The following is a 13,302-nucleotide window of genomic DNA, read 5'->3' as shown; positions in this document are numbered from 1 at the left end:
TAGGGAGGGGTGGGATTGAAGAGTGAAAGTCTTTACTGGATTTCTAGTTCATGAATAGGGGCAAAAAAAAATTCCCCTAGAAAGAAAGATAGAAATTGCATAAGGTATGATGTTTCCTCATTGGGGGTAGAGAGATAACCAATAATCAATCTAAGTCTGGATTGATTCTGCAAAAAGTTCTTTCAAGAAAGATCAGTTAAGTTAATATTGTGAAGTAGGTATAACATGAATAATAGAAACTGACTTATTGTAATGTAAAAGGCTGTGTTTAAATCCAGACCTTCATCTCAGGGTTTTGTCACCAGATCCAGCTCTGGCTGATGAGGTGAAATTCTTTTGTCATTACAATGGTGCATGAAATGAGTTTGGACAGTCTCAAACTAGCTATTTATTCTTCTAATTGTCAGTCAAAAGTCTAGAAATTTCAATCAATGTCTCTTAAACCACCCCATTCTTCAATCACTATGACATTAAACTCAAAAGCTTTCACCAGTCCTATGTATTTTCTAAGTCTGATTTAAAGTTTGCTTGTAGGACATTGGCTTTAGGCAGATACTTGGTACAACTATCATCAGAGTAGTTAGGCCATCCTTCAAAAGAGGATGGCCCTCAGATGACAGGGAACATCAATATGTCCCCTGCTACGGTCAGAGTCCACATCTTTTACATTTGAGTTAGGATTCCCAATTTTTAGGAGAATTAGTTTAGATGAGGAGCTATTTAGCATTCAAGAGTCCGGGAAATGGTTCCAATAAGCTTAGAAAGTAATAATTTGTATTGCCAAATCTTGGAGACTTCCTCTTGACCTTGACTCCCACTCATGCTCCGACCTCTCAAATAAGGGCGAATTTGCTTCTATCCTTTAATGATATTTACTGAATAAACTGTTCGCAATTTCGAGAATGATCATTCTGCTTCTGACCAGATGGACAATCTGCTTTAAGACTGGTTGTAGTTTATTTCAATTTGACAACTTTTAACAGATTGTGAGAAAGAGAGGAGATACCAATGTACCATACACCTCCTATAGACCTCATCAGGCCTCCTGTTGTGTCCAGTTTCATGTAAACCTCCTCTTCATTGTGAGATTGCAGTCAGATATTCAATGAATGCTCTGCATTTGGATACCTGGTTTTGAGTAATAGGAAACTTGTTTTCCTTGCTAACTGACTGTATTTCACATTGAGTCCATTCAGATGGTAAATCCAATATACACATTGTTTTTTTCCCCAACAACAAAGGTTCTTAAAGCCTGTAATTAAAATCTTCCTGTACGGTTACCTCTAACTTTCTCTGCTGTTCAACATTGATGCGCACTCAATTCTACTGCTGCATTCTGATGAAGAGCTACTGCACTTCAATCTTCACTCTCTGTAGCTTGAGTGACCAGGTCATTCCTCATAGGTAGAGGGCCATGCTATGTCACTGATTTTTTTTTAAAAAGCATTTAAAGTAGCTACATTTTATTTTCTCTTTCTAGTCCATCCAATCCACTCATTGCTGTAACTCCTGTAGTATGTGAAAATAGAGGTGATTCTACTGTTTGCTGAACCGATCATCTTTGGAATGGTGGTGAAACTAATTGACTATCTTACAGAAGAAGACGAGGGCCATTTAGCCCACTGATCCTGTTCTGCCATTCGGTGTAATCATTGCTGTTCTATGACGTAACTTCTTTGTCCCATATTCCTCAATATCTCTGAATAATAAAGAATCTGTCAATCTTGGATTTAAAATCCACAATTGATCTGGCCAGAATGTAAAGTAATGGTGCAATAAAAGATTTTGCAGATTCATCCTTAACCATACTGAATTAAACAAAATTAGAAGCCAATCTCCAGTGTTATCAATACCTAACCTTGCATGTCTGACCTGGAATTGAATTTTATGGTGATTCCTTGAGCAACTGTTGGGAATAGAGAGGCCTCTTCTTTATTTTTAAGAAAAAAGAGGATGCAACTCGAAGGTTAGAAAGTAAATTCGTGCAAGTTATTGACATCACATGATGATGTTTGTAAGCTTAAAATTGTCGGCTGACAACAGGAGAATCCGACTGTTAAGTATTCAAATGTTTTCATGTGCCCGGTCTAAACTCCTGAAATAAGCTTGGCTCCAATGTTTATCTCACTGATTGTGGCTGGCTAATCTTTTCATATTATGTGGAGGTGACATAAATGCTTCAATAGATGGCCAGTAAAGTTTTTTATTAAAATAGCCAGAGTTTCAGCATCTGAAACGTTTCATGAGCTGATGGGCAGTGCCAGATTAGAGGAGGTGGAGTGAGATTTTACAAAAGTTCCATTTGCAGACTGATTATTTTGTTTATATTTTGGACATGACCTTCGTTGTTTTGAAAGAGCTGATCTTAGTTAAAGTTTTGCTGTGAGATTGATTAACAGCCATTGGTTAATTTAGTGTCCTTAAAAGTGTGGCAGCTCAAGTTTATGAATTATTAACTCACTGGATATTTTAAAATCACTTGTTCTATTAATACAAATAACATTATCAGTAATGACAATTTTGCACAGAATTATCTTAATGCATTGTGTTCATTTATTAAGTTTGACATCATAATGTCATCGTGTTTAGATTTATAAATTTAAATATTAAATGTTTTGACAGAAAATAGTTTTTGAGGTGCACCATGTGGTGTTTCGGTAATTTTTCTAAAATATTATACTTTATTATAGGGTTAATGTATTTTTTAAACTTTGTACAATCTGATTCCCCTCTCTCTGGTTTACATGAGGCATGTTGTGAGAAAAAGTACCCTACTCTAGTAATGCAAATAAACATATGAATTTATTAGTAATATGATAATTGCAAAGTTTTTTTAAGTTTATAGTTTATTAGGGTCACAAGTAGGCTTACATTAACAATGCAATGAAGTTACAGTGAAAATCCTCTAGCTGCCACATTCCGGTGCCTGTTCGGGTACACTGAGGGAGAATTTAGCATGGCCAGTGCACCTAACCAGCATGTCTTTCGTACTGTAGGAGGAAATCCACGGTGAGAACGTGCAGACTCCACGCAGACAGTGACCCAAGCTGGGAATCAAACCCAGTCCCTGGCACTGTGAGGCAGCAGTGCTAACCACTGTGCCACCGTGCCACCCTTGTACACCTCCACGCTCTCAATAAATAACCTTTAGAATAGATTGTTCAAATATATTAACAACTGCCACTTGCAAGAGATACTACTATGTCCAACTGCTGTTTAAAATTTGCTGCCATGGTTTTTACTTTTACGAATTTCATGTACCCGCATTTACAATGAGTGACGCTGAACAGTTCTGCTATTTTTCTGAAATACATGAATTGAATTGACCTTTGTCAGTTAATTAAGTAGTTCAGGCATCTAATTTATTCTTAAAATAGAACAAAATGGCTCTTTGATATCAAGTACAATTGGTCTGCTGTAATATATTTTTAAAAGAAATGTTTTTCAGCTAATTTAATATAGTCATTGTCAAAGGAGCCTTTGTATTAAGTTTGTTGACAAGACCAGGATGTCAAAATGTGGTTCAGGATAAACTAATTTCGAGTACTTTGCAACCGATGTATAACTGAGCTAAAATCATTTTAGACATTTCATTTTGTTTTTTCTCAAATTAAGTCACCTGTGGCTCTTTATGAAATAGTCGGAAGTTGAGATTGATTTCTACGTGAAGGAATAATGAAATGCTAAAAAAGGACCTGATTCCTTGCTAGCATGTCAAAAATACTTGAGGTCAATTGTTCTGGCTGCTCTTTGCCATTTTTAAACATTACTGATGTTTAACTGAATTCTGCGCCAATACTGGCACAATCACATGATAGTGCTACATTTATTAAGTTTCAACTACAATATTTTTAATTGGGATTTCTAAATTCTAAAGTCTGTTTAAAATCTATACCATATCGGATTTAATTCATTCAATTAGGCACGTCAGTTCCTCATGAGCATGAGTCATGATGCATGAGTGCTCCTATTTAACACACACTAGCCCAAGCTTGGCCTTGCGTAAATGATAGTGGTGACAAATGTGAATTATTATGGAATTGGATTTGAGATACGTTGCTGCGCAGCATTAAAGGCAATTTACTCTGAACATAACTGGTGTGCTTAATCTCTAAATGGCCAGCGCTGACTGTCAAAAGTAGGCAACACTCCATTCCTCAGTGATGGCACCCCTTCCTTTGGACATAACAATTCACGTAAAAAAGTGGGATAGTGAAATAGGCAAATTGGCAACAAGTTTTATATGGTACATAATGGGGTCATATGCTTTAATTAGGATTTTCCCATTGATCTGTATCTATGAGATAGTTTGATAGAATTGTTCAAGTGAAGAAAGTTAAAACATGCAAACAACAGTAATCTGTTAATAGTGACTAAAATTCAGAACAAACCTCATTATATTCGGTTTGATGTGGAGTTGCCGGCATTGGACTGGGATAGGCACAGTAAGTAGTCTCACAACACCACGTTAAAGTCCAACAGGTTTATTTGGTAGCACGAGCTTTCGGAGCACCGTTCTTTCATCAGGTGAGTGCAGGATTTGTTTCACAAACACGGCATATATAGACACAAACTCAATTACAAGATAATGGTTGGAATGCAAGTCTTAACAGGTAATCATTGCTGACAATGTGAGTGGAGAGAGGGTTAAGCACAGGTTAAAGAGGTGTGAACTGCCAGGACAGTTAGTGAGATTTTGCAAGCCCAGGCATATCATGGGGGGTTACAGATAGTGTGACATGAACCCAAGATCCCAGTTGAGGCCGTCCTCATGTGTGCGGAACTTGGCTATCAGTTTTTGCTCATCAATTCTGCGTTGTCGTGTGTCATGAAGGCCGCATTGGAGAACGCTTACCCGAAGATTAGAGGCTGAATGCCCTTGACTGCGGAAGTGTTCCCCGACAGGAAGGGAACACTCCTGCCTTGGTGATTGTCGAGCGGTGTCCATTCCGTTGTCGTGTCTGCATGGTCTCGCCAATGCCTCGGGACATCCTTTCCTGTAGTGTATCAAGTAGACAATGTTGGCCGAGTCACAAGATTATGTACCGTGTACCTGGTGGATGGTGTTCTCATGTGAGATGATGGCATCCGTGTCGATGATCTGGCGCGTCTTGCAGAGGTTGCTGTGGCAGGGTTGTGTAGTGTTGTGGTCACTGTTCTCCTGAAGGCTGGATAGTTTGCTGCGTACAATGGTCTGTTTGAGGTTGTGCGGTTGTTTGAAGGCAAGTAGTGGGGGTGTGGGGATAGCCTTGGCGAGATGTTCGTCTTCATCGATGATATGTTGAAGGTTCCAGAGAAGATGTCGTAGCTTCTCTGCTCCGGGGAAGTACTGGACGACGAAGGGTACTCTATCGTGTCCCGTGTTTGTCTCATGAGGAGGTCGGTGTGGTTTTTCATTGTGGCGCATTGGAACTGTTGATCGATGTGTTGAGCGCCATATACTGTTCTTACGAGGGTGTCTTCCAGGGTCTGTAGGTATCTGTTACGATCCTCCTCATCTGATCAGATCCTGTGTATACGGAGGGCTTGTCCGTATGGGATGGCTTCTTTAATGTGTTTAGGGTGGAAGTTGGAGAAGTAGAGCATCGTTAGGTTATCCGTGGGCTTTTGCGGTACAGTATAGTGCTGAGCTGACCGTCCTTGATGGAGATGCATGTGTCCAAGAATGCAGGCGATTCTGGAGAGTAGTCCGTGGTGAATCTGAAGATGGGATGGAACTTGTTGATGTCATCATGTAGTTGTTTCAGTGATTGTTCACCATGAGTCCAAAGGAAGAAAATGTCATCAATGTATCTAGTGTATAGCGTTGGTTGAAGGTCCTGTGTGGTGAAGAAGTTTTGTTCGAACCTGTGCATGAAGATGTTGGCATATTGTTTTTGGAGTCAGCAGTCTGGAAGGATGATAAATTGGTTCAGGTTGATATCTGTTCCACTAGGGCTTTTAACCAGAAGGTTAGAAAAATTCACTGGTCTCCAGAGAAAGCTTTGGGCCCTTGGCATCCACTGCCTATAGTGTATTACATTTTACTGAGTTAAACATACTCAATGTAAGTGTTTCAAGGTTCAGAGTTTGTGACTTTAGCAGCAAATTTCCCTTTAATCATTTGAGTTTGAGTCATGATACTGTCATCTTGTCTTTTCAGTCAAGCTGAGGTGAATTGAAAATGTATTGGCATGTATGAATGATGATGCCAAACTTGCATTGACATGAAATACTTTTAAGGTTAGATACATGTGATAAGATAATTCAGACTGAATGCATGAAAGCCCTAAGGTGGACTAACACAGACCTGGAAATTGTGTCATGATAATTTGAATGTCCACTAAATTCAATGTAGCTCCACCTTGATTTATTACAGGAGAATCAATCAGTAGAATACTGTAAGAATGGAACATTATCTGGGCTGAAATCGTGCATTTGTGCAGTTGGAGATCTGACTCACATCTGTCTTCTTTTAGAGTCGTGCCCCAATTTCAGCTAAGCTTGTGGCCAACATGCTGTCAGTTGCTGGGGCAGATCATATCATCACCATGGATTTGCATGCCTCTCAGATACAGGTTAGTGCAAAGCATTGCACCATTTTAGTCAAATATTAGTTCCACACCTTTTGTTAGGTATGTGGTCATGTCAAGATGTCTTTTGTTGGATGACGTTTCTCCAAAGGTTTCACAAGATCCAGTATGTAAAACCTTCTTGGCCATTCTTGTGTTATTTAACTGCACAATTTGTTTACTTTACACACACAACCGAAAGTTGCCAGATTTGTTCCCTGCACAAAAAAACATTTCTGCTCTTAGGCAAATAAAACCGGATATTCAATGGTTCTTAAAGGAATACTCGAGGAATGTTGCTGTCGGGTGTAAATTAGGAATAAATTTTGTCTTTTAATATGTTGCTCTGCCAGCAGATTAGTCCATTCCGATTAAAGTCTTGTGAAAATGAAAGCTGGACTTTCTGCTGAGATTAGTGTATTGGGGTTTTATTTTAGTCCAGTACGTGGAGGAGCAGGAATTCTACTTCACTATCGCTTCGTTGGCATCATGATAGACCCCAGATCAGCGTGGAATGATTCCTGTGATGGTACAGATCAAGGTATGTGGCTATTGAGAAAAAAGAAGATTGCCGATTTGTAGTAGGTGCCAATTTGTCCTTATTTTAAACGTGGCGAGCTGACAGATGTTGTGCATAACAATGAATGGAGAGCCTTCCCTAGAGTATTCCTTTAATGAATGCCTGCCTCTGCACCCAGAATTGACCTGAAATTTATAATGAGCACAATGGGAGGACAAGTGATGAGGCACCGAACTAAAGTTTTAAACTTTAAATCACACTAATATGCTACTGTTGGGATGTAAACTTCATCTGTGTAGATGGCAAAATTAGTCTGATCTTATTTGTGTTTGCAAATTCTGGTGATTAATCAAGTTATACTTGGTTTGTATTTTTTACATTGATTCAAGTACATTCAGATTTTAGGCTTTGAAAGGGACAAATCTGAATAAAGATATTTTCAAAGGATTTGATTAAGCTGTAGAAGTACAGGTATTTGCTGATTGCATTTACTATATCTACTATATATGTTTAATACATGTATTCATGCTAATGGCAGCAACCAAATGTTGTGTCCCTTTTCATTATTGACTTGGACTAAATGTTTTCTGTTCAATCGCCTTAAGCTGCTAACTAACTACAGTTGCAATTAACCTTTTTGCCAAGTTATTTGCATTGCTCAATTATCTGCACCAACACTTAAATATTATTGAAGAATTTGAGATTGTATCAAGGAACCTTAGTTAACGTAATAAATCAATTTTTCACAAAATTGCCCTTGCTACGAATTGATAAAAAACAAATCCTAAAGATACTAGGTGAAGGATTCCGAGGGAAGGATGATCCACTGTTCATGGCAAATTTACGCAATGTGCTGTTGCAGACATATCATTGGAGCCAATAATACTGTACATTTTAGCCTCTTTACAAAAACTGATAGCTTTCATTTCTGTCTATCAGGGTTTCTTTGATATACCTGTGGATAACTTGTATGCAGAACCAGCAGTACTGCAGTGGATAAAGGAAAATATTCCAGAATGGAGGAATTCTATAATTGTCTCTCCAGATGCTGGTGGAGCTAAAAGGTGAGTTGATTAGTCAGATTAATGCACAATTTGCATGGTCTGATTGCTTTTCTTGTATTATGAAATTCACGCTATTGCCAGTTAAAGGTAAAATTACACTTTAATTACTACAGCTAGTTAAGGTTTTACGGAAACAAGAGTTAGATGCCAAAAGCATATGCTAAAAGAAGTATTGTACTGAGTGTAGTCTTCAATTATGAACAATAACTTTCCTATTTTATATCACTTATCTTACAGGTTGATCTGTGTAACATTAGCATCATTTCAGCTGAGGAAACTCTTGACATGAGTTGAAGTTCATGATAACTAGTATGTTCCAATACAGTTGTTTGTGGTTTTTGCTTCAGGGTGACATCAATTGCTGATAGATTGAATGTTGAATTTGCACTGATCCACAAAGAAAGAAAGAAAGCAAATGAGGTGGATAGAATGGTGCTTGTTGGTGATGTTAAAGATCGAGTGGCCATTCTTGTGGATGACATGGCAGACACATGTGGAACCATATGCCATGCAGCTGACAAGTAAGTAAACATGTGCAAAATTGTCCCTGCAGGGTAGTTTCTCTAATGAGAGGTCTTGCTTTTGCAGGTGTACACAGCAGTAGGGGAAGGGAGTTTTTGGCAATCTCAGAGAAGACTTTCTGCCTGCTATTCCCTTGAAATGCATGAAGTTGTGCATGCTTTATCAAGGTCCAGAGAATAAAACCAAAAAAGATGTCACAATCCAACATGACAGTTTTGTTCATATATTTTGCGATGAGCCTTTTTTCAGCAGAGCACAATCGCAATGGATGCATTCCCCAGTTCTCTTGCTCGGTTTTGAAAATTAGCTTTTCATTTTGGTGTGAGTGTTTGGCTACAAGCCAAATGACCATAAGCCAGCACTATTTTGGGGTTGTTTTTTTTCTACATAAATTTAATTGTTGTGTTTTACTTTCCTCACACCTTTAAAAGTTACAACTCTAAGGATAGGCATTCCTCTGAAAATTCTTACTGACAGGATGAAGGGATGAGGGATAGCTCCATGGGACTGCACAGAGGTGAATACACCTGTATCGACCCATTCTTGGCTGAGTAGATTACACTATAAATCCTGTCTTAAGCTACTTGGGCATTTCTTGAGATCTGCCTCCTCCATTGGGTTCACTAAGGAGGCAGTTTCAGAACTTTACAGCTCATCTTGCAGGAGATGGTCTACTTCGCCTGGATCCAAAAAAGCTGAATTCATACCGTACATCAAGTTGCTGATATCTTGTTTATCCCAGCTCGTGGTTACTTGTTCATTTTACTGAGGAAACTCTATCGGAGCAGAAGAGTACTGTGTGCTGTTCACGATTTTCAGTAGTGTAGGACCTGGTCAGTGGACCCATCTGACCATCTAAACTCCTTCCAATAATGCTTAACCTCCCATTACAAAGGCAAAATATTTCAGATGGGGCTAATCTGAAATAAAAACAGAAAATACTGATGATGCTCAGCAGGTCAGACAGCATCTATGAAGAAGGAACAGAGTGAATGTGTTGGGCATGTGACCTTTTTAGTCCTGAGTATTTCCAGCATGTTCTGTATTTATTTTCAGCTCGGGCTTCAATGATGTGGCTATTAATGTAAAATTTGGAACATTTCCATTAAAAGATATGCCAGGGGTAAATATGGACAGCCTTGTCAATATGTGAGAGAGTTTAACAGATTCTCACGTGATTACTATGGATTTAAAATCAAGGTGTATGAGTTGAAAAATGTTTATTGCAACCATTTGGGGCGGCATGGTGGCACAGTGGTTAGCATTGCTGCCTCACAGCATCAGGACTAAATTATATACAGTGGTATTTCCTCAATCTAGCCTACTCCAGATAGGCAGCTTTCCTTGCATAACTGAAACCTTCAACATTTACATTGGTTCCTAATAGGTTAATTATGTCAACCCCACAAGAAAGTTAAAATTCCTTGTGCTGAACAAAGTAGATCCTAACCGCTTAATATATTGGGCGGGGGGAGGGGGGGGGGGGGAGGTGCAGGGATTAGGTGGATAGATACAGCGCCAATGGGCAATATAAATCCAGATGGTCTGCCTTGCACTGTTCATAATTTGTTCATCAATTAGCGATGTCTTACATTGACCACCACTACTCTTAAGGACAAGACGTGGGCTGGTTTGAATAATGGTGAGCTGCCTGAAATGATTATACTAATACTGGGGCCAGAGTAGTAATTAAAGGCAGGAACACCATTAACTATAACTGGCTTAGGGTTTCTGATTTGTATCATATCTTCCAAAAATCCTGAGTTGTCATTTTGTAAGAAAAAGCTCGTTTGATTGAATGCCACTTTACAAATGTTTATAAGATGTGTAAGTAGGTTGCATGTCATTCCCACTGTGATCAAAAATTGGATTCCTGCTTCCTTCCTGATTAGGACTTATATCCCTCTAACAGATAGGGATAGGAGTAGTACTTATGATCAGATGCTTTGACTGCTTCTGACACCATGCCACTCTGGATAGAAGCTATAATGGTTCTGGTTACCAAGGTGGGAATAAAATCTATCTTGTTGATCTATGCCTCAAAGCAAGTGTATTATTGTTTGTAAATAGTGCATTTTTATATCTGGTGACAAACCATTAAATTTAAATCGGCTTGTTAAACTATGTAGATGTTTAAAGACATTTGTGTAAAGAAAATATGTTTGCAGTATCATAAATATGTAATTACTATAGTTTGTTTTGTGTTTTTTTTGTTCAGATTGGTGTGTGCTGGTGCTACCAAAGTTTATGCTATCCTTACTCACGGTATCTTCTCTGGCCCTGCCATTAGTCGAATAAACAATGCGGCTTTTGAAGCTATTGTTGTAACAAACACCATTCCACAAGAAGAAAAAATGAAGATTTGCTCAAAAGTTCGGGTAAAATTGATCTTTGTTTGGATTTAATTTGAAAGAATTAGTACCGTATTGAATACACAGTCACTTAGCCTGACTCCTTGCCTTTCAGGTGGTTGATATATCCATGATCCTTGCTGAGGCAATACGCAGGACCCACAATGGAGAATCTGTGTCGTATCTGTTTAGCCATGTTCCCCTTTAAGGTGATTAGATTTCAGCTTTCCCGCATTGTTCTGGTCTGAACACTGCTCTGCTGCATTCTGAGGAACCCATCCTTATTTACTGGAATACTGCAGTTAACCACACCCGGCTTCAAAGGGCCCACCGCTATATCAAACTGGAAAAAACTATATCTCTATTTGAAAGCATGAAACCATTAACTATTTTAAATGTCATGGACTGAATTTTATTGCTCACTATAACTTTGTTTCTGGAGAAGAATAATGTGCTGTGGAAAGGACAGCAGAGTTCTGTTTTTGTACTTTTAAAAATGTAAGCTTTTGAGAAGTGAATTTCTATGAAATCTCAAACTTGTTACCGGCTATGTGGCTTTTCTACACCAGCGCACAAGTCTGTTAAATGTGGATTCTTTTTAGGGGAAACATGTTTGGAAATTATTTGGGATGCGACGCAGTAGTTATAATTATCAACAGACATTCCACAAGATGTTAAAACTGATTTGGACATTCGGATCTAGTTGACTCTTTGCATTCCGCAGCAACAGAAGGAAACTGGGTCAGTAAACTTGCTAATTGGTTAATAAATGAATTCTAGGACCAATACAATTTTGAAGTGTGAAAGAAGGTATTTTGAAGCCAAATTGCAATGTCATGAGTGGCTTAAATAAAATGATTTCTCTGCAGAAAAAAAATAGTTTGCTGCAATAACTTGCTATTTTTGTCCAAAAAGCAATTGAGCGGATGTGCAGAAGTTAGTAAGAAATATAACAATTAAATTCTTTAATTTAGTGCCGCAGCTTCATATTAAAGTTCAAACACAAATCCAGCCTCCTGTTTACGATTTCTAAATTATTGCTGCATTTGATCAACTCGGTGTTGATTCAAATTGAGCACTGGTCCCAATAGGGGTGAGGCAGCTGCTGAGCTCATGTTTGAACTTTGCATGTGGTCTTTCTTGAAGGCAGGTTTTATTAGCTAAGTGAGCAAGCAGCTTTGAAATTTGAAAAAATGATTTGAATGAATGATTTGGGAAGCGTCACTTTAAAATAAAGTGGAAGTTCTTTATCTCTCTGTATCAAATTATTAAAAAGATTACAATGCTATTGTCCATATAACCACGGGAATTTGTTGAGAAATAATTTAAGGCTTTCTAGTCAACAAAAAGCGGGTTTTCAATGCGGGGAAAGAGACTTCTATTCAGCAAATCTGCAGGGAATTTCTATCTCTTGCTGATGTTGTCCCTGCCTCCTTAAAGTAAGGGAGGCTGCAACTAATATTCTAGTAATTCTGAATTCAATTCTTCCCCCTTCATATTATTTTGCCCGTAACCTTAACAATGTCTACGTCTACATGGGGTAAAAAATACTTCAAATAACCATACTAGCAACCTCCTATGCTATTGCTATGTTGACTTGGAATTTGTTTAAATAGGAATTAGCATTCAAACATGTATCAAACAATGTGTTGTTCTGCTGAGGTGATGCCATGTGTAATTTTGTGTGTCCCTTTAAGGTCCCAAGATGTAACTGCTGTGTTTCTTCTGTTGGTGGCTGATTGCTCTTGGCAAATACCGTACTCAGGTCAATCAGAAGTCAAACTAGCTTGCACATTTTTACTCTTATGCTATGTAATTTATTAAGTTAGCTGAATAAGTGAAATTGTTATAAAGCATTATGGAATTGTTTACTGTATTCTGATTCAAATTGCAATCACAATTTTGTGGACATTTTAAATTGGCCTTGATTATTGTCTATTTACCCATGTACTCTTGTGTTGTCCTTTGCAGAATACAGACGGAAAACAATGGAAAGAATGTGTTGTAAATAGGGGTAGGTGGCATTTAACATGCCTCAGGGTGTGTGGTTTTGTTGATTTTTGGGAGCAGTGGGATAAGACTGATGGGAAGAGGGGGAACACTTGCTTTTAATAATCATGGAGGCTTCTAGGTTCTGAGAATGGCATGATGGTGTGTGTGTGGATATGGCAAGAGTGATCTTAACATATGCGCACTCTGGGAGGGAGACAAACTGAGAATGGTAGAGAGTTGGAAGCAGCAGTACTGGGAAGGGAATTGGGAGCAATAGAGGGACATTCGAATACGTAGGAGTA

The 13,302-nt window shown here is 38.5% G+C and overlaps 1 protein-coding gene across 2 annotated transcripts in view; it reads left to right on the top strand.

Moving 5' to 3' along the window:
- Window positions 1–13,000, top strand: part of LOC144506386 (ribose-phosphate pyrophosphokinase 2) — a 33,173-nt gene extending 20,173 nt beyond the window's left edge. Inside the window, exons 3-7 of one of the 2 annotated variants that reach the window (XM_078232421.1) lie at window positions 6,459–6,557; window positions 8,011–8,135; window positions 8,483–8,656; window positions 10,876–11,035; window positions 11,124–13,000. In XM_078232421.1, coding sequence (XP_078088547.1) covers window positions 6,459–6,557; window positions 8,011–8,135; window positions 8,483–8,656; window positions 10,876–11,035; window positions 11,124–11,216 — 651 coding nt within the window. In that variant the 3' untranslated portion in view covers window positions 11,217–13,000. Of the gene's footprint in view, window positions 1–6,458; window positions 6,558–6,904; window positions 7,093–8,010; window positions 8,136–8,482; window positions 8,657–10,875; window positions 11,036–11,123 lie in introns of those variants that run through there. The other variant, XM_078232422.1, reaches the window with a different exon arrangement.
- The last annotated feature ends 302 nt before the right edge of the window (window positions 13,001–13,302 follow it).

Source organism: Mustelus asterias, chromosome 17 (genome assembly GCF_964213995.1).
Source record: "Mustelus asterias chromosome 17, sMusAst1.hap1.1, whole genome shotgun sequence".
Taxonomy (NCBI): Eukaryota; Metazoa; Chordata; class Chondrichthyes; order Carcharhiniformes; family Triakidae; genus Mustelus; species Mustelus asterias.
Note: the sequence above shows the minus strand (reverse complement) of the source record. Positions and strands in the feature narration are given on the sequence as shown.